The sequence below is a fragment of the Uranotaenia lowii genome, chromosome 2 (genome assembly GCF_029784155.1).
Source record: "Uranotaenia lowii strain MFRU-FL chromosome 2, ASM2978415v1, whole genome shotgun sequence".
Lineage (NCBI taxonomy): Eukaryota > Metazoa > Arthropoda > Insecta > Diptera > Culicidae > Uranotaenia > Uranotaenia lowii.
The window spans coordinates 239,552,519-239,571,129 of record NC_073692.1 but is presented as its reverse complement, the minus strand read 5'-3'; the positions used below and the strand labels follow the sequence as shown (position 1 = coordinate 239,571,129).

The following is an 18,611-nucleotide window of genomic DNA, read 5'->3' as shown; positions in this document are numbered from 1 at the left end:
AAAAACAAACACGTCAAAAGTTATTATTAAAAAGTTTCGTGTTCTCTACTGGCACCGGGGCAAATTTTTTCTTCATAAACAAACAAAAGTGTCATCTGAGACCTATGCAAAATTATGGTTGCTACACTCACCTTTATTTGCCTTCATGCTTACCCCATCACTAATCGTACTTCCACAGCCAGAATATAAGTCTGAGTCCCAAAGAATAATAAGAAAACGTTATTATTCTTCTTTTCTATGTTTATGCTTTCGATTATGTTAACATAAAAATATTAAAATAATCAAAAACATAAAAATGGTTGGGCCTATCATGGAGCAGAGAACGCAGAGACATCTGGAACACAGGAACAGGAAGAAACGTGGACCACCAGTACCATACGTTTCAAATGGGCAGTATCGTTGGAAGCATGCTAAGAAAAATGCTCCTTGATGAAGAAACAATGCGCAACGTCAAGCAATTTCGCCAATCACTAGGACCTTTCTTCAGCGGCTGGATATGATTTATTTTGGTCACAGAAATCACAAAACTTACGAGTAGAAGCATTTTAATGAATATGATGTGATAAATGAAAACATTTTGCAATTCTAAGATATAGTTTTCTTCGTTATACTGTTTGGATTTCAGTGAACAACCATTTCTGGTCATCGACCAAGGATAAAGCGCCTTTACTCGCTTTTGAAAATAAATAAAAACGAAAGGAACAGTAGTAGAACACAAAACCTTTCGAGGTCTTTAAGAGCTCGAAAGGTAAAATCGCTCCATCAGCAAATGTATACACACTTAGAGACTGTACAATTTTACCAACTTAACTTAAAAGCTGTTCAATTAAGGTGACGGGGAGGGGGGCGTTGTGGGTCATCCTTACTACTGAATTAAAAAAAAATTGAAAAATTCTAGAGTCAGCCCAATTAAAACGTTAAGAAAGGATACTTCTCGTAGAGCCATCGCAAGGCTACAGCAATCTTTCAGCGGTCCATCAGTAGCGAGCGAAAAACTTTTGTGATCGTAGCATGCATTGAAATAATTATTTTCGATGATCCGGAAAGTTTTCTTTCGCACAGTGGCACTATGAGTTTTTCCAAACTTAAATCACCTATTAAATCTTAACTTCTTATAAACTAATCATTTGCTCCACCATACCCAATCACTCAGAATCCGGATTTTAATACAAATAGATCATGGACTGATTTTCAGGACAAAGTGAATTTTGCTTGAGCGGCAGGACTTAACTCTAGTAAAGCAAACTAACTTTTCCACACATTCGTCCATAGCAAACTCCCGGAAGCCAATGAATCAAAACACAAGTTGTTTGAAAAATATTTCGATGATCACTGATTCTGAATAAGTACGGCCACTGGTTTAACACCTTTCTCAACAGTTTGTTTAATGATTTCTTTTTAATAATAATAAAATTATAATAATTTTCACTCGGACGAAGAAAAAAAACACTCCAAATTAACGAAATCTTCTGTACGCCTGCCTTCATGCTTACCCCATCACTGACCATTTCTACGGGGTGTAACCGCCTACTTAAAGGTTCAATACTCGAGCAAAACTGGTGAAATTGATAAACGAACACAATGACAGCATTTAGGGCAAAACTCGCGGAGAACTAGGTTGCGTCTACTCATAAACGAAAACGCTAAACGTATCCTAAAATTTTTGCCTGTTGATCAATATTACGCCAGTGATCAAAGTAATCCCACTTTACGGTAATATTTTCAAATGTTTAATGTATACCAAAAACTGTCATCTCTCTATAAATGTGTTTTGAAAACTTGTTAAACAAACAGATAAAACAACTGTCGTTGTGAAAAGCGGTATTCTTTATCGAACAAAAGCTTTCTACAAACATAATTGGGCAGCTGCAATCTCTGGAAGCCCAGCAGAGGATACATAACTTTAAGCTTTTCAATGATTATCCCGCATCTTATGACGATGATGGGTCGGAATATCAATTGGCCCTCGGCGAAGGTGCTCTGAATGATGAAAAGATCTTCGCCGTCTAAATTGGCACGATAACCATTCCGGTGAAAACTGATCTCAGGTGCCCGCGCGCAAAGAACCATGAGTATGTACGATGATGACGATGTAAGTAGGTAGGTATCATGTCAACATTGGATCGAAACAACTGGTGTCTTTTGGGCTTTTGGGAAAGGCACCCGGAGATCCAAACCAAACCAAACCAGCAGAGTTCTGGTTTTTTTTTGCACATGGCATTTGTTTTCATCATTCGAAGGTTCTGCGAATTTTGCGTGTTTTTATTTCGTCGGTTTGGGCCCAATGATGGCGACAGGTGCAAAACAAATGTTTTTGAAACGCGTGCCTGGTGTAGAATTTCTTAACACATTTCAAATGCGGTTGAAAATTTTCGTTTTGCTCTTTAGATGCCATTTGCAGGCTTTCGGGCCGGGAAACATTTCTTTCAATTTTCAACCAAGTGGATGTTCATACCTAATTCTTTTCGCAAATTCCTAAGTTGATTAAAACCATTAGAATCGAAAAACGTATCATCGTAGCAAACAGGTTTAGGAAACGTAGCCAAACGGCATTGGCCAAGGTCACTTGGATTGGTGCTTTTTGGTACGAAAGAGGAGACAATTCTTGTGGGGACAGTAAAACGAGAAATGCATATCATCTCGCCATATCTATACTAAGTAGGCAGCGCGACACTTACGATTTCGAGACGTCGTCGTCGCCAACTGAGACATTCCGGTGAGTGAGCAAAAAAAATGAATCCGACAATTTAACGGTCTGCTGCTTGGTTTGCTTCGATGATGTCTATTAAGTTGACTCTAAACGGGTAATTTAATAGATTGTTCAAACGGACTTTAGAATTCAGCACATCCATACCCTGGAACTTGAATATTGAAAGACTGAATTCTGAAATATGTTATTTTATTCGAAAACATGGTTTCGTTGATTATTTTTATTTCTTTATAGTAGAGTTTTATGTTCGTTTTATGAGAACGTTTCAAAATTAGTAAATTTTAAATGGATTGAAGATTGGAAGAAAATGACAGGTGTAGGAAATAATCAAAGACGTATTTACAATCACGTACACCAGTTTTTTTTTAAAGGATGTCAATGCAAATTTTTCGGAAACATATTTTCTATACTTGCCTTTTCAATTTTCTGCGAGCCAAACGATCAATGCGATACTCCATCATCGAAAACGCAAATTACGTCAAACATTCTGCCTGCCAACAAATAAATTGTCGGAATTTCCGGTTCATTACCGAACAATTCGAGACAGCAAGCGATTGGAGATCCGCTCGGCGCCAATATGGACAGATTCATTAAAAAATTCCTGGCCCCAAACTTAGCGGGAGATGGTGGCAATTTTTTCTCCAGCCTCTTCACTTAAATCGTCTCTTTACGCAAGTAGCTAAGCAGTAACCTTGAGAAGGTCGATCGATTTCCCGCGGAAGCCGAAATTCTTGGCTAATGGATTGGTTGGTTGGAGGAAAACCAGCCGCGCCGCAATTAGGCAACAAGCTACGCGCATCGTGATGGCGCATATGGATTGAGTTGGAATTTTTCTTCGGTTGATCGTAAGGTTAGAATAAGAACGAAAGTAGGTATAAAAGATACCGATCGCGATGCCCAGCGATAGAAGAATTTCTTTTTGCTGCGTGCGTTCCGATCCGATCAAGCCATCAGGTTGGTGAGAACATTCCTTTTGCTTTCGTTAATCTTAGGCTGATGGATAATCGTGAGCAGGTTTGCATTTGAGCGTGAACATTTAGAATTCCTTATGAATTGGATTGCCTCATAGCGGTCCAGCCAGAGCGCTAATCTGCGATTTCCTTTCGAGAACGAACGTGATCTTTTTGACTCAAGGCCGGTATGCATCGATTAGAAAGCGATATCTTGTTTAAAGCGGCTTACGGCTCTCTTATTAAAAATTAAATAAATTCAAATTTTGAAGACATTCGTTACCATTAGGGGAGATGGGGGCATAATGGCCACCTTAAGAAAAACGCTTATTTAACCATAGAGAACAGCTGTTATGTGTGGATTACATCATTGTTTCGTGTTCAGACACTCAAATAGTCTATTGCCTAATTGGATGAAACTTGAAAAAGTAGATAAAAACGTTTAAAAATGCATTTTAAAAATTTTTGCCAAAAGCTGAAAACCAGTCACTGTAGAGGCATAATGAGAAACCCCCCGAGGCAGTATGAGCACCATTAATGAAGGCATAATGAGCATTTTCAGCCGGGGAATCTAGCAGCGAATTCTACTCGATGAAGTCAACTGAATAATAATGCTACAGCTTAACTTGACGATTTGGCCTATTGGTTAGATGTCGGAGAGGTAATCAGTAGGCTCGGGTTCGATTCCTGGTCGAGGTGATTTTTTTTTTCATTTATCATTCATGATCATGATTGCACTAAACGGAGAGGCGTAGATTCATCAAACAAAGCAATAACAAAATAATCTGGGTCTGTTTGTAGAATTCAAAGAATGAACACATGCTCATACATTATTTTATTTTTTTTTTTTTTTGTTTCGATTATAGTCGTTTTACCATCATTATGGGCATTCGCGACTTTATCAACGTTACAGTTGGCGGATCGTTATTGAAAAACTTATCCGGTACAACTGTGTTCGATGTTTACTCTTGGGCTCGAACTCGCGGACATCTGCTCAGGAGACAACAGACTTGCCAACTGAGCTATATCACAAGCCCGCTCATACATTATGTTGCTGGTGTTTTGTTTGACGGATGATGCTTTGATGCTATTAGCCGCATAATGTAACAATAAAAAAAATCAATCATGAATGGTATGTGCAAAAAAAAATCCCCTCGAACAGGAATCGAACTCGAGTCTACTGATTACCTCTCCGGCACCTTACCAATAGGCTAAATCGACAGACGAAACAAGCCAAGCTGTAGCTCTATTATTCAGTTGATTTCATCGAGTTGAATTCGCTGCTAGATTCCCCGGCAGAAAATGCATCTGAAATGAATTAAGCATCTTTATGTAGCATTTTACTCAGTTAAAGATTTAAGTAGGGGAGATGAGGGCATAACGAGCACCCGAGGCATAATGAGAAGTCCATTTTTCTACATAAGTACGTATTTTCTTAAACAAATTTTCATGAGGACTTGTTTCGTACTACCTATAGTATTAATTTTTCACCAAAAAAGAAATATCCTTTTCATATTTACAGAAATATTAAATAATAACCAGCTAGGTTCTCAAGTGACGAAAATATTATAATTTTTGAGCACCACCAAATAAGCTTTTATGACCTTTAAATCATCTTGATCTGAAATGTATGCACTGCAACATGATCTACACATTATTTCTAAATTTTCAGCATCATAAAATTTTTGATTTTTCACTTTAATCAATTGTAAAACGCGTTTTTACTTTAATTTGTTCACTAGAGGCGAACAGAGCACTTTCAATGAAGGCATATTGAGCATTTTCTGCCGGAGAATCAAGCAGCGAATTCAACTCGATGAAGTCAACTGAATAATAGAGCTACAGCTTAACTTGTATCGTCTGACGATTTGGCCTATTGGTTAGATGTCGGAGAGGTAATCAGTAGACTCGAGTTCGATTCCTGTCCGAGGGGATTTTTTTTTTGCACATACCATTCATGATTGATTTTTTTTATTGTTACATTATACGGCTAATAGCATCAAAGCATCATCCGTCAAACAAAACACCAGAAACATAATGTATGAACATGTGTTAATTCTTTGAATTCTACAAACAGACCTAGATTATTTTGTTTTTGCTTTGTTTGATGAATCTACGCCTCACCGTTTAGTGCAATCATGATCATAAATGATAAATGAAGAAAAAAAAATCACCTCCACCAGGAATCGAACTCGAGCCTACTGATTATCTCTCCGACATCTAACCAATAGGCCAAATCGTCAGACGATACAAGTTGAGCTGTAGCTCTATTACTCAATTGACTTCATCGAGTCGAATTCGCTGCTAGATTCCCCGGCAGAAAATGCTCATTATGCCTTCATTAATGGTGCTCATACTGCCTCGGGGGGTTTCTCATTATGCCTCTACAGTGACTGGTTTTCAGCTTTCGGCAAAATTTTTTAAAATGCATTTTTAAACGTTTTTATTTACTTTTTAAAGTTTCATCCAATTAGACAATAGACTATTTGAGCGTCAGAACACGAAACAATGATGTAATTCACATATTACAGCTGTTCTCTATGGTTAAATAAGCATTTTCCTTAAGGTGCCCATTATGCCCTCATCTCCCCTACTCATCGAAATTTTCATGTTTCATTGTCGAAGCCGACGCAACTCATGGCGTAGAGGATAGCCTTCAAGTCTTCAAAGCCAGCGGGCATGAGATCGAATCCCGGTCACGGCATACATAGTACACTTTTTATTAGTGATGTACCGAATATTCGGTTAGCGTAGCCGAATATTCGGCGCCGAATACCGCCAAAAAACCGTTAAGCCGAATATTCGGCTCACCGAATAGTTGAGCCAAGTATTCGGCCGAATACGCCGAATACTTATTTTTCAATTTTTATAAACTAACAGACTTATCATTTTTTTCAACTGATGTTGGATAATTTATAAAATATCCAAAAGTAATGTTGAAAAAGCTACAAAATCATCAAAAATTTATGTAAATTCAGTAAAAGATCTAAGGTGTATCCGTGTATATTTCACTGTAGATAGCTTCATACTTTGATATTTCATATCCAGGCTTGTCAATAAATCCACTAAAGTATTCGAGAAAAATCAAATCTTACCGAGATGTCCAGATATTATTTGAAATCTTCCGGGTTCTACCCGGGTATATTCACTTTTCGGTAAATCTCTACTTTTTATTTTTTATTAAGAAGAAAAAAACGAAAAAAAAACAGATTCAGAATTTGAAACCAACCATTTCAAATTCAAAATTAATTCACCGAATACTAATTTTCTACTGCAACAAATTAGAAGCCATGTATCATAACTGAGGATGGTCATCAGAATTAGCAAAACATAATCTAAAATCTAGTACCGTAAAACGGGGTAACATCGATCACCGGGGTAATATTGATCAACAATAAATTTTTCCACATTATCATCAATAACTCAGTCTATAATTTGAATTTTTGAAAACTGTTTTCAACGTTTGAAAGCCTATAAATTGAGTATCAAATAGGAATAATTTGGTTTGTATTTGAATTTTTTTTTTCTGTGTTTTAAAATGTAATTTCAAAATCTTAAAATATCTATTTTCTCCAGGGCTCGCAAACAAACAACTCTACTGATGATACCAAAAAGCATTTAGAAGCAAACGGGTTGTTTAATGTGATAGAACAACTGTTTTTCTTTGTATATTTATAGTTAGAGTACTATTTTTATAGTCATTTAATGATAAATTTGTGATATTTAAAAAATAAGAACATTTTCATAGAGTAAGCCTGTATTGGATAAATGGATAGGAACCCTATCAAATGGTTAACTTTGAAGAAAAAATGAAAGTGGAAATAATGGGAAGGCCTAGGGGAATGTGTGAAGGTAAAAATTCATTTGTATTTTGAAGCTAAAACTATTTAGCAAATGTTATAATTTTTGCCCCTAAATGTATGCAACATTATTGGCTTATTTCGAATATAAATGTTTTGGAAAGAAAACTTTAAAAAGCAACGTAAAATTGATAAACTAGCATTTGTAAATTTTATAAAGGTTTTTTATGACCAAGAAAACTCGTTAAAACCGTCCAAATAGGGACTGATCAATATTTCCCCAAAGCATCAAATTCTGAACAGAGACGAAATCGATTTTTTAATCAAATTTAAAATAGTCTGATTTCTGCAACCATGTTTTACGTTCATAGGAGTCCAGTACTGGTTTTAAAAATATGAAACATGCCACATTCCCCTTTACAGAAAAAATAATCGAAAAATATTTAAAAAAGTGTTCAAAATTATCTCGAATTACGGTACCCTCTTTTTTATTAATAAAAAATTTCAATTTACAGAAATTGTTCTGATATGAAATATTCTTCAAGAAATCAATTTCAGTCTCAGTTTTATTCTGTGTTTCTTGTTCTTCTAAATGCTCATCATCACATTCAAACCCGTTTTTATAAATTACACAAGTCCACAAAATTAACATCCATAAACATCCAAAATAAACAACATAAACAATCCAAGGTTCAAAGGAATTAGCTGAAATAGATTAATTTGGGTGCCCTCTGGATCTCAGTATGAAATTTTTCAATAACTTCTGAAAATATTCTAAAATCATTCTAGAAATTTCTGCATTTTTTGACAAAACATTAAAACAAAAACAAAACATTTTAAAATAAGATTTTAAATCAATTTTCAACTTTCCCCAGGACTTCATGTAATTTTAAGTTCTGCGAAAAAAGTTATTGAGGTTATTTGTTTACTTTTCCAAATTTTTAATGACGTTTTAAACCAAATTGAATTTTGGACATTTTTAAAGCAAAAATAGAATCGTTTTACAAGTTTGAACACATTTTGTTAAATGAATTAATTTTTTTAAACTTAATTCAGCAATGCCAGAAATATTTGTAATGATATCTTTTTTTTATATAAAAAAAACTGTAGAAATTAACTTTTTTACATCATGCATTATTATCTTTAAAATATGATTCCTTAATTGAAATAAATAGGTCAAAAGAACAAAAATGATTTGAAATCAATTTCATTATTTATTGTGTATTTTGGGAATTGCTATTATTTTTGGTTAAATTTGAATTTCGATTGAGTTTTTTCCGAGAAATCCAATGAAGGCTGTTTGAGACACCGCACGCTTCGAAAAATGGAGCTATGGCGATTTTTACCCTCAATTCCCCTACATTTTTCAATTATTTCAGAAAAAACCATTTTCGGACTTGAAAATTTTGAACCAAATGGAGCTCATTTTATGCAGTTTTTTTTCCGAGGAATCCAACGAATCCTGTTTGAGCCACCGCACGGATGGGAAACTGCAGTTATGGCCGTTTTACCCTCAATTTCCTTACATCTTTCGAATAGTCAGAAAAAGCATGTTCGGACTTGACAATTCTGAATTAAATGGAACGTATCTTATGTGATTTTCCCAAGAAATCCAATGAAGGCTGTTCGAGACACCACACGTTCCGGAAAATGAAGTTATGGCTTTTACCCTAAATTCCCCTACATGTTTCAATTATTTCAGAAAAAAACCTTGTTCGGACTTGAAAATTTTGAAAAAAATGGAACGTATCTTATGTGATTCTTTTCGAGAAATCCAACGCCACCGAACGGATAGAAAACTGGAGCTATGGCTGTTTTACCCTCAATTTCCCAACATTTTCAAATATATCTGAAAAAGCATGTTCGGACTTGAAAATTTTGAACCAAATAGGGCTTATCATGTGTGTTTTTTCCAAGGAATCTAACGAAGCCTATTTGAGCTGCATGCATTGGAAACAGGAGTTATGACTTTTTTACCCTCAATTCCCTTACATTTTTCAAATAGTTCAGAAAAAGCATGTTTGAACTTGAAAATGTTGATCCAAATGAGACTTATTTAATGCAATTTTTGCCGAGGAATCCAATAAAGCTTATTTGAGCCACCGCACGCATTGAAAACGGATGTTATGGCTGTTTTACCCTCAATTTCCTAACTTTTTTTTTAATTATTTCAGAAAATTGAGGGTAAAACAGCCATAACTTCAGTTTGCAATCCGTGCGGTAGCTCAAATAGGCTTGGTTGGGTTCCATGGAAAAAATCGCACAAGATACGTCCCATTTTTTCAAAATTTTCAAGTCCGAACATGCTTTTTTCTGAATTAATAGAGATGTGTAGTGGAATTGAGGGTAAAATCAGCCATAACTCCAGTTTCCGAAGCGTGCGGTGGCTCAAACAGTCTTTATTAGATTTCTCGGAAAAATATCACACAAGATAAGCACCATTTGGTTCAAAATTTCCAAGTCAGAACGTGCTTTTTCTGACTATTTGAAAAATGTAAGGGAACTGTGGGTAAAACAGCCATAACTCCTGTTTCCAAAGCGTGCGGTGACTCAAATTGGCTTCGTTGCATTCCTCGAAAAAAATCACACAAGATTCGTCCCATTTGGTGCTTTTTCTGAAATATTTGAAAAATACAGGGAAATTGAGGGTAAAACAGGCATAATTCTAGTTTTCTATCCGTTCGGTGGCTCAAATATGCTTCGTTTGATTTCTCAAAAAGAATCACATAAGCTACATTCCATTGCGTTCAAAATGTTCAAGTCCGAACATGCTTTTTTTCTAGAATAATTGCAAAATGTAGGGGAATTTAGGGTAAAAACAGCCATAACTCCATTTTCCGAAACGCGCGGTAGCTCAAATAGCCTCCATTCGATTTCTCTGAAAAAAAATTCACAAGATAGATCTGTTTTGTTCAAAGTTTTCAAGTCTTAATAGGTTTATTTCTGTATTGTTTACAAAATATATGGGAATTAGGGGTTAAAAAGGCACTATAATTCCGTTCGTAAGCTCGTGCGGCGTCTATATTTATGTCCAATCGCTTTTCTGGAAACTTTCACTTAAGGAAAGTACTTTTTCATAGATTTGTTTTACTACTTGTTAATACTTTTTCTTTCATGCTTGGTTATTTTCAAAGACATTTTAAAGAAGTTGCATAAATTTAGGGGTGAAAACAGCCGATAAATTCCGCCTTTTATTCTGAAAATCCATCGAAAACTGAAATCATGTGTCTTGCTCCACCCAAAGATAAGTATGCAAATGAATATTTTAAATGAGTATTTTAAAAATACATCACTATTTGAAGCATTTTAAATAATTTTGTATTTTTATCCAAAATATTTTTAATTTTTTTTCCACGCTACAAATTAATGTCCTTCATTTTTTTAATGACATCATTAAAACTGTACTCATACTTACTTTTGAGAATTAAATTAAAGATGGAACAAATATCAAACCCTTATTTTGTCTGTATCCCCCCCCCCCCCCCTCCCCCTCTCTCTTCTTCTTCGATATTTTAGAAACAAAAGCTGAGCTTCTTTATCTTTCTTATTCGTAAGTTTTTTAATTTTTTTATGTTAAATAACTCGATTTTGCGATTATGTTCAATTGATATTGTATGCAATTTTTTGGCATAAAAGGTTTTGTTCAATATTTTCTGATTTGTTAGTCTAATTTTTATTATCCTCACCGCCCATCCCTTGCTCCCCTTGTGATGTTTCAATTCCAAGTGGCAAAAAAAGGATTTAAAATTTGTACCGGCCTTATCTAGTTGGGAATCTAAACAGCTTGCTTGATATTTGAATTAATTGTTTTTCCACTCTATTTTTCTTTCTCACCTCATTTTAAATACGATAAATTTTCATTCAAAACTCACTTACAAAACTCAATACAAATAGAAACATTAAAAAAAAAACTTGAATGAGGCAGACCGAAATCATTTTAAAAAGGGTTTCAAAAGTCATAAATATTTAATAGAAAAAAGGACTTCCTTTTGGTAATCAAACTTGTTTTAGTAACCAATTTATTAATTATGTACAGAATGACCTAAGCTGTTAAATGGTCATTTGATTTTAGAGTTATGCAGAAAATAATACCTTGAAATAATAATGCCTCAAGAGAGTAACAAAAGCCAGGTGCTTACCAGCCTTCAAGATTCCACATCTTCATCGTGTGTTGATCAATACCAGACTTTCCGTGATGATCAATCAGCTAAACTTGAAGACTTATTCGCTTGCTGATGGTTGAGTCGTGTTCGTGTCTTAACTAAGACAGAATTTGCTCCACCAATCGCGCAAATTTCCAAGAATAAGAACCCTACAAAACACCTTTCCGGCCATAAAGCGATTAACCTCGAATGAAATCGATTTCCCAGCATTTTCGTATATAGGCATTTTTTTTTTTTACTTTCGTTGCTTGCTGACTTTTCGACGAATATGGTCCGCGAGTCAGCATTCCGAGGCAGGAAATGTTCATACAGTTCCATACACAAGTAATTTTTTAAGCCGGGGGAATTCCGTTCCAACTCCACCAATAGACAGTTGCTGAGTGATGAAGAAGAAATTCGAACAGCTGATTCAAGGTGATTGGAATTGCTTTTTTATCATGAATGAAAATTGATATGGTTGTATTCGACGTCACAAATATTCGCTTCTTTTCTCGGACTCTTGTGATTTTTTAAGAAAAACTAACTTGAAAGATCGTTTCGACTTAAAGGTTTCTTATACTAAGTCTATCATTACTTGACCAAATCACCGCGTTTGAATACTTCGAATAGATACAATTTGGAAACGTAACCTGGTTCTTTGCAAAAGTACTTGATGATATTTGCATTTTCCTCGAAGTCATACACTTTTAATTGAAAGCCCACGGGGTCATGTGGCCGGGTTGCCAAGCCGGAAAGACTTAAGTAATACTTTAATTTCCTGTGATTATGCCAATTACTGTCGCCTCCACATCGCCTTCCAGAAGTTCTCTTACGACTCGACTGGAGGAAAACGAAAACCGCAGCCAAAAAACTTCTTTTTTTCTCTCTTTTCTTTAAGGTGATTGAATTTCGTTCGATCGTTTTATGCAAAGTTTGAATTGGCAAAAATTTGGGCCGCTCATTGACGGAGGAATTTCGATGGCAGATGGCTTATCAGGTTTTTTTTTTTTAAAAAAACGAACACAAACACATACAGGATCTCAATGAAACTTGATGTTTCCTCGAAGAGATTCCTTTTTCTTAACTCTAAGCGTACATCTTTCGTGGATATGATGGCTAGCATCTTACAAATGCTAAAACCACCAACCCACAGAAAGTGTACTATGTATGCCGTGACCGGGATTCGATCTCATACCCGCTGGCTTAGAAGACTTGAAGGCTATCCTCTACGCCACGGGCTGCGGCAAGGTTTTATCTTTTGAGTCATTCAAAACAAAATAAGCAGATCCCTTTTTATGTATGTAGTAGTATGGCAATGGACGTGGGGAAAAAATTTCATCACATAATTTCGGAATCGGACCATAAAAGAGCAACATTTTGTAAATTGGCCCATTAAACTGACCAGTGAAAACTTTCAGCTAAATCGGACTTGGTTTAGTGGTGCCTAGAAGCGTTTTAAGTTTCGATATTTTTACCATCAAAAATCACCTTAGGGGAAGACCAAGGAAAAAAGGGAAATCAAAATTTAAGTTTTGGTACCAAATGACTTATCAGGTTCTTTAATAATGCAGTAAATGTTGAAATCTTGTGTTATCTAAAAAAATCCAAAAAAATCCAAATATCTGGGACCTGGCTAGGAAAACCAGCCCACGATTTTCTGAATTATTTTTGAGGGGCATAAATCAGAACTTTGAGGCAAGACCGATTGAGCTGAAATTTAGCACAAAACAATTTTTGGACCAATCTACAAAATTGATGTGGTCCGTTTTCTTACTATGCTAGGCTATACATATGTTGCTACCTCACCTTAGATTTCAAATTACAAATTTTTTTTAAAATATCAAATTCTTAATTTTTTTAAGCATAATTATTATTAATTTTTTATGTTTTTTTTATCCATTTTCAGAATTTCAACATGCTGAAGGACCAGGTAAGTTTCGGAAAACAGTAAACATATTCATCTCTTATTTGCGAACGCTCAAGAAAAGTATGCTAGAGAATCTGAAAATCAGTGCATTATCAAATGTAATAGGTAATAAAATATTTGATACTTATTATGTTCTGTTTTTTTTATCGAATTCAAACAATTTCGAATGCGTAGTTTTTATTTGCAAATATTTAGTTAACGTGGAATAGAAGGACTTGGTAGGCTGTGGCTGAGTGGAATAGACGCATTTTTTCTGTCAACGAAATTTGGAAATTTAAAATTCGGAAAATAGGCAGGCAATCAAACGACGAAAACTTTCGAAAATTTCGGAAAGCAAACTCTCCAAATATTCAAGCAGTTTTCCTGGCGGACTTCTCCAGATCTGGAATCGGCATTTCATTTGGATTTCCCGGTGAGACCGTTCCTTTGTATTTATTTTTCACGTTTGTAAGCGTTCTCTAAACGATAATAATATTTTGCCTCTACTATTTTTATGCCGTTAAACAGTATTAAATGGAATTTCACACATCTTACAATCATGCATGTTTGACGATAGATTTTACAGTTTCATAAAAAGAAGATTTAGGAAACAGTGTAAGTGATAACGGTTTTTTTCAAATACGGAGTTGACTTCGTATAAGTGGTGATAATAGTTTTCTCTTTTTGATTATTCCAGAGTTGTTCCAGACTTTTCAATTATTCTAGAAAGATTAATTAAAGTAAAGAAAATTAAAGCTTTATCCATTTGAGTTAAACTTTTCAATAATAAATGACTTTTCTATTCGTTTTGGAGGGATGGCATATTAATTTTAATCCCGATAAATTCAATTAGAAAAACTTTCCAAAACTAATCACAGTTGGTTAGTATTTGTAATTTGATTTTATTTACTTTTTTTTAGTTTTCTAGACCAATTGTTAGTTAAAAATTAGAAATATCTAAATATTTGAAATTCTTAAAACTTATAATTTTAATGTTAAAATATCTGTTGTTTCAAAATTTTTTTATTTATGTAGGTGTTGGAAACTTGTGCCCGGAATGGTTATTTTTTGCTTTAAATTTTACAAACTTGAAAAATTTTATAATATATTAATGGCATTTCGGCGAGATGAACTCTAGTAGAATGAAATTGAAAGATAGGAAATGATAGGTGGATAGTTAAAGCTAGGGCGCTTTTGGAGAAGAAACATTGAAAGGTGGTTTTGAATCGATCGATTAGGTGTGTAGGTCTAATCCTGTATGGGAGCTGCGATTGCTTCGCCTCCCATAAAGAATTAACCGTTGCCGAGCAAAGATTCAACCGATTAGTTTGAGCTTTCTCCCACATGCCCTAGACTTACATTTTCAAAACCACCTTTCAATGTTTCTTCTCCAAAAGCGCCCTAGCTTTAACTATCCACCTATCATTTCCTATTTTTCAATTTCATTCTACTAGAGTTCATCTCGCCGAAATGCCATTAAAATATTATAACATAGTTATGACGGCGATAAAAATCTGAAAACAACTTGAAAAACTGCGATGGAAATTTAAAATAGGAGATTTTCGAAGTTTTCTTTGCTTTTGAGTTCAAAATTATGACTATTTGACAAGTAAAACATGAATATTAAAAAATACAAATTCTGAGAAGTTGAATTATTTTATGTTTTCAGAAATATTTTACATACAAACACATTTCAAAATTTGCATCTGTTATCAAATATTGTGCAATTTGAAAGTATTAAGCTTTGAAAAATGTTAAAACTCAGGAACAGGTTGAATTCAACCTGATAAATTTTGAAAGTAAAAGATTCGATATGCAAATGATAGGGAAATGTCATATATTTTTCAACTTTAAATGGAGAGGACCATCATACTGTTAACTATTATGAATTTTCGGGTCGTGTTTTTATTCGAAATGTGCTACTTTTTCTATGAAAACAAAACGTGGCTTATATTTTACATGAAACACGATTTTCAATGTATGATGTTCACAAAGAGTAAGAAATATTAATGGAATGGCTCAAAACAAGTTAATTGTCCTTATTCCAAATTAAAATATTATTTTTTTCAATAATCACTTCAAAAACCAATCATCTGAATACATGCAAGTTGCTCTTGTCACTCATATTGAAAATCTTAAGAATAAACTTTTTGTGACAGATAAGATTGCTGAAACTTGTTGATATTCTCATCTGCTTTTTTCATATAAATTAGATCATGTCATGTCTGTTACTTTTTTTCATTTTGTATGTCGAATTAATAGTTATTTATAACTATCAAATGCTGTTTTTTTTCATCTCAAGATCTGCTGTTTGTTCTCCATTTTTCTCATCATTCTATAATGATTCTGCTGCGATGAATCATTCATTGTCAAAATTCGTATATGTGCATCAGATTTATTCCTTCGTTCTACAAGTAAATTTCAATAACTTCAAAAAACTGTTTCAATTTTATTTCAAGTTTATTTTAAAAAGTCGCATTTTGTTTTTCTCAAAATATCCAGCATTTAAAAATAATAAAATGTTCTGTTACTCGAATTGGTAAATCGAAAAAAAATATCAGATGTTTTCAAAAATAGCCAAATTTTTAACATTACTTTGTACATGCAATGAAGCTCAAAAAGAGGCAAGGAGAAGAAAAAAATTAAAGAATTTTCAAAATGGTATTAATCACGAAAAACAGTTTGAGAAGTTTTTGTCGGTATATTATTAAAAATACATTCAATTCAAAATACTGTTTTTTTTTTCAACCATGAAAGCCTTTTGATAATTCTTTGATTAAACAGGGATCACTGTTAGGGAAAAATCTAGATTGATAGGGATGAAATGTAGATGATAATAATTATATATATTTATTTAACGTTTATCGAAAGCCTCGTAGAAGTAGGAGTTTCATTATGACATGTCTAGGAGCATAGGAGGTGTAGGAAAATACGATCGCACCACGAAAAAAATATGCAAAAATGGAAAAAAATGGAGGGAAGAATAAAAATGAAAAACTGACAATAATTCCAAAAACGACAAAATTGAAACAAATAACAAAAAACGACAAATATAAAAAATGGCCAAAATGAAAGAAATGTTTAATATGGCATAAATTATAAAAAAAATATAAATATACTAAAAACTATGCATGATGTGTAAACTTCACTGATTTTAAAATTGACAAGATGTTTGTTTGACTAAACTGACTCATATAAAATGAAAAGATTTTTTTTTTGTACCAGTAATGAAAAGAAGTCTAAAAATGAAAAAAAGATAAATCTAATAACACTAGTTTACAGCAATTTTGAACTTAGTAAGCTGAAAATCACTTTTAATGTAAAATCGGGCGCTTACTCCGAAAATGAAATTCAAAAAAATCTCAGTAGAACAGTTTCTTAGTTATGATCAAAACATGAAATTTTGAAAAAATAAATAAATAAACTATTTTCACTTATTTTCATATATCTCGGACTGCATAGCATTAATTTGTAATCTCTTTTTTGGGTGTTTAAGGTTAATAGATTTGCTATCGATCATCTGAACTTCATTTTTGCGTATGGTCAACAGTATTGTTGATATTAGTGAAGTTGTGATAGAAAAAATAATGAAAAATGCTTTATTTGAGAGAAAGTTTTGTTTTATCGACAGTTTTAGGTTTAATGGTAACATTTAAAAAAATCTGATTTTCTATATAGAGTGAAATGTTAGCTTTTTTTTTCATCACAACTTCACTAATATCAACAATACTGTTGACCATACGCAAAAATGAAGTTCAGATGATCGATATCAAATTTATCAACCTTCAATATTTGAAAAAAGAGATTTCAAATTAATGCTATGCAGTCAGAAATATATAAACATATATTTGGATCATTAACTCAAAAACTGTTCTACTTTTGAATTTCATTTTCGGATTTAGCGCCCGATTTTACATTAACAATTTGGGTCAGTCGATTTAGTTCACAATTTATTTTTGAATTTTGTAAACTAGTGTAATTGAACTCCTCTAATCCCCAAATGACGGATGAAGAGGACGACAAAAAAGTCATTCTTTTGGCTACTTTCAGCGAAGTAACTTCGAGCAACATGCCCAAGTAATCATAAATGAGCACTAAAGCTTTGTATTTTTTAGCTTTATACCAGCATTCAATTGCGCAATTACACGCTATCAGCAATCAGTGCAGTTTTGCATTACGATAGCTTTTTGAATGCTATGCTACATCATATTACACTTATACCACTCTTTTAAAGTACAACTAGCATTGATTGATGCTGATTTAATGCAAATTTAGGGCATCGGTTGCTAAAAGTTTTATTCAAATAGGGCTTTTTCAATGATTTAACGTGAACCACAAGCAGGGTCAATGTCAAACGTCATAGCCATAGATGTCATGAGTCAAGGCTGTGCGAACCTTGGGGAGGGGGGGTTTGGGGGTTAGAGGTTTAACCCCACGACATGAAGATTTTTCCAAGTAAAATTTTCTTTTCAAGAGATGAATTAACAGTAGAAATGTGAAATTACTTGATACCAGAAGGTGTTTGAAAATAAGTGTTAATAAACTTGTCAGAAAATTGGCTCGCCTCCGGCGGTATTTAGTCCTACATATATCACTCTTGAACTTACACATTTTATTTAACAACACTACATGACATTCAAGAACTGATACTTATTTTTATTTGTCAATTTCGATCGACATGCTTATAAGCCTTTTGTAACAAAACTTAAACCTCAACAAACGAAAACCTACCTCTAAGAGGAATGGCCAAGTTGGTTAAAATCCTCTATAAATAAAAAAAAAAATAAAATAGAATAGAATAGAATAGAATAGATTATCTTAAAAACTTCATCCATTACATTATTACTTATCGCTTATGAAAAAATAAAAATAGTTTATTTCATTACAAATTTAATACCCACTTTGAAATATTCAGAAATCCATTTTTTAACTCAATTTTATATATTTTGTTTTTCTTGTTCTTCTAAATGCTCAACTCCACATTAAAAAGTGTTTTGAAAAATTCCACAAAATTCACAATTTTTTTCTATTCGTTTCTTCTACCCAAAGCGCTCTAGCTTTGACCTTTCCACCTATCAATTTTCATGTCTATCATAATTGCTC

The 18,611-nt window shown here is 33.7% G+C and overlaps 1 protein-coding gene across 1 annotated transcript in view; it reads left to right on the top strand.

Annotated features, from left to right (window-relative positions):
* The window catches only part of LOC129749167 (TNF receptor-associated factor 4), a 270,948-nt gene that overhangs the window by 114,361 nt on the left and 137,976 nt on the right, over window positions 1–18,611 (top strand). The window contains exon 3 of the mRNA XM_055744082.1: window positions 13,509–13,532. Within this exon, the coding sequence (XP_055600057.1) occupies window positions 13,509–13,532 (24 nt within the window). The remainder of the gene's footprint in view (window positions 1–13,508; window positions 13,533–18,611) is intronic.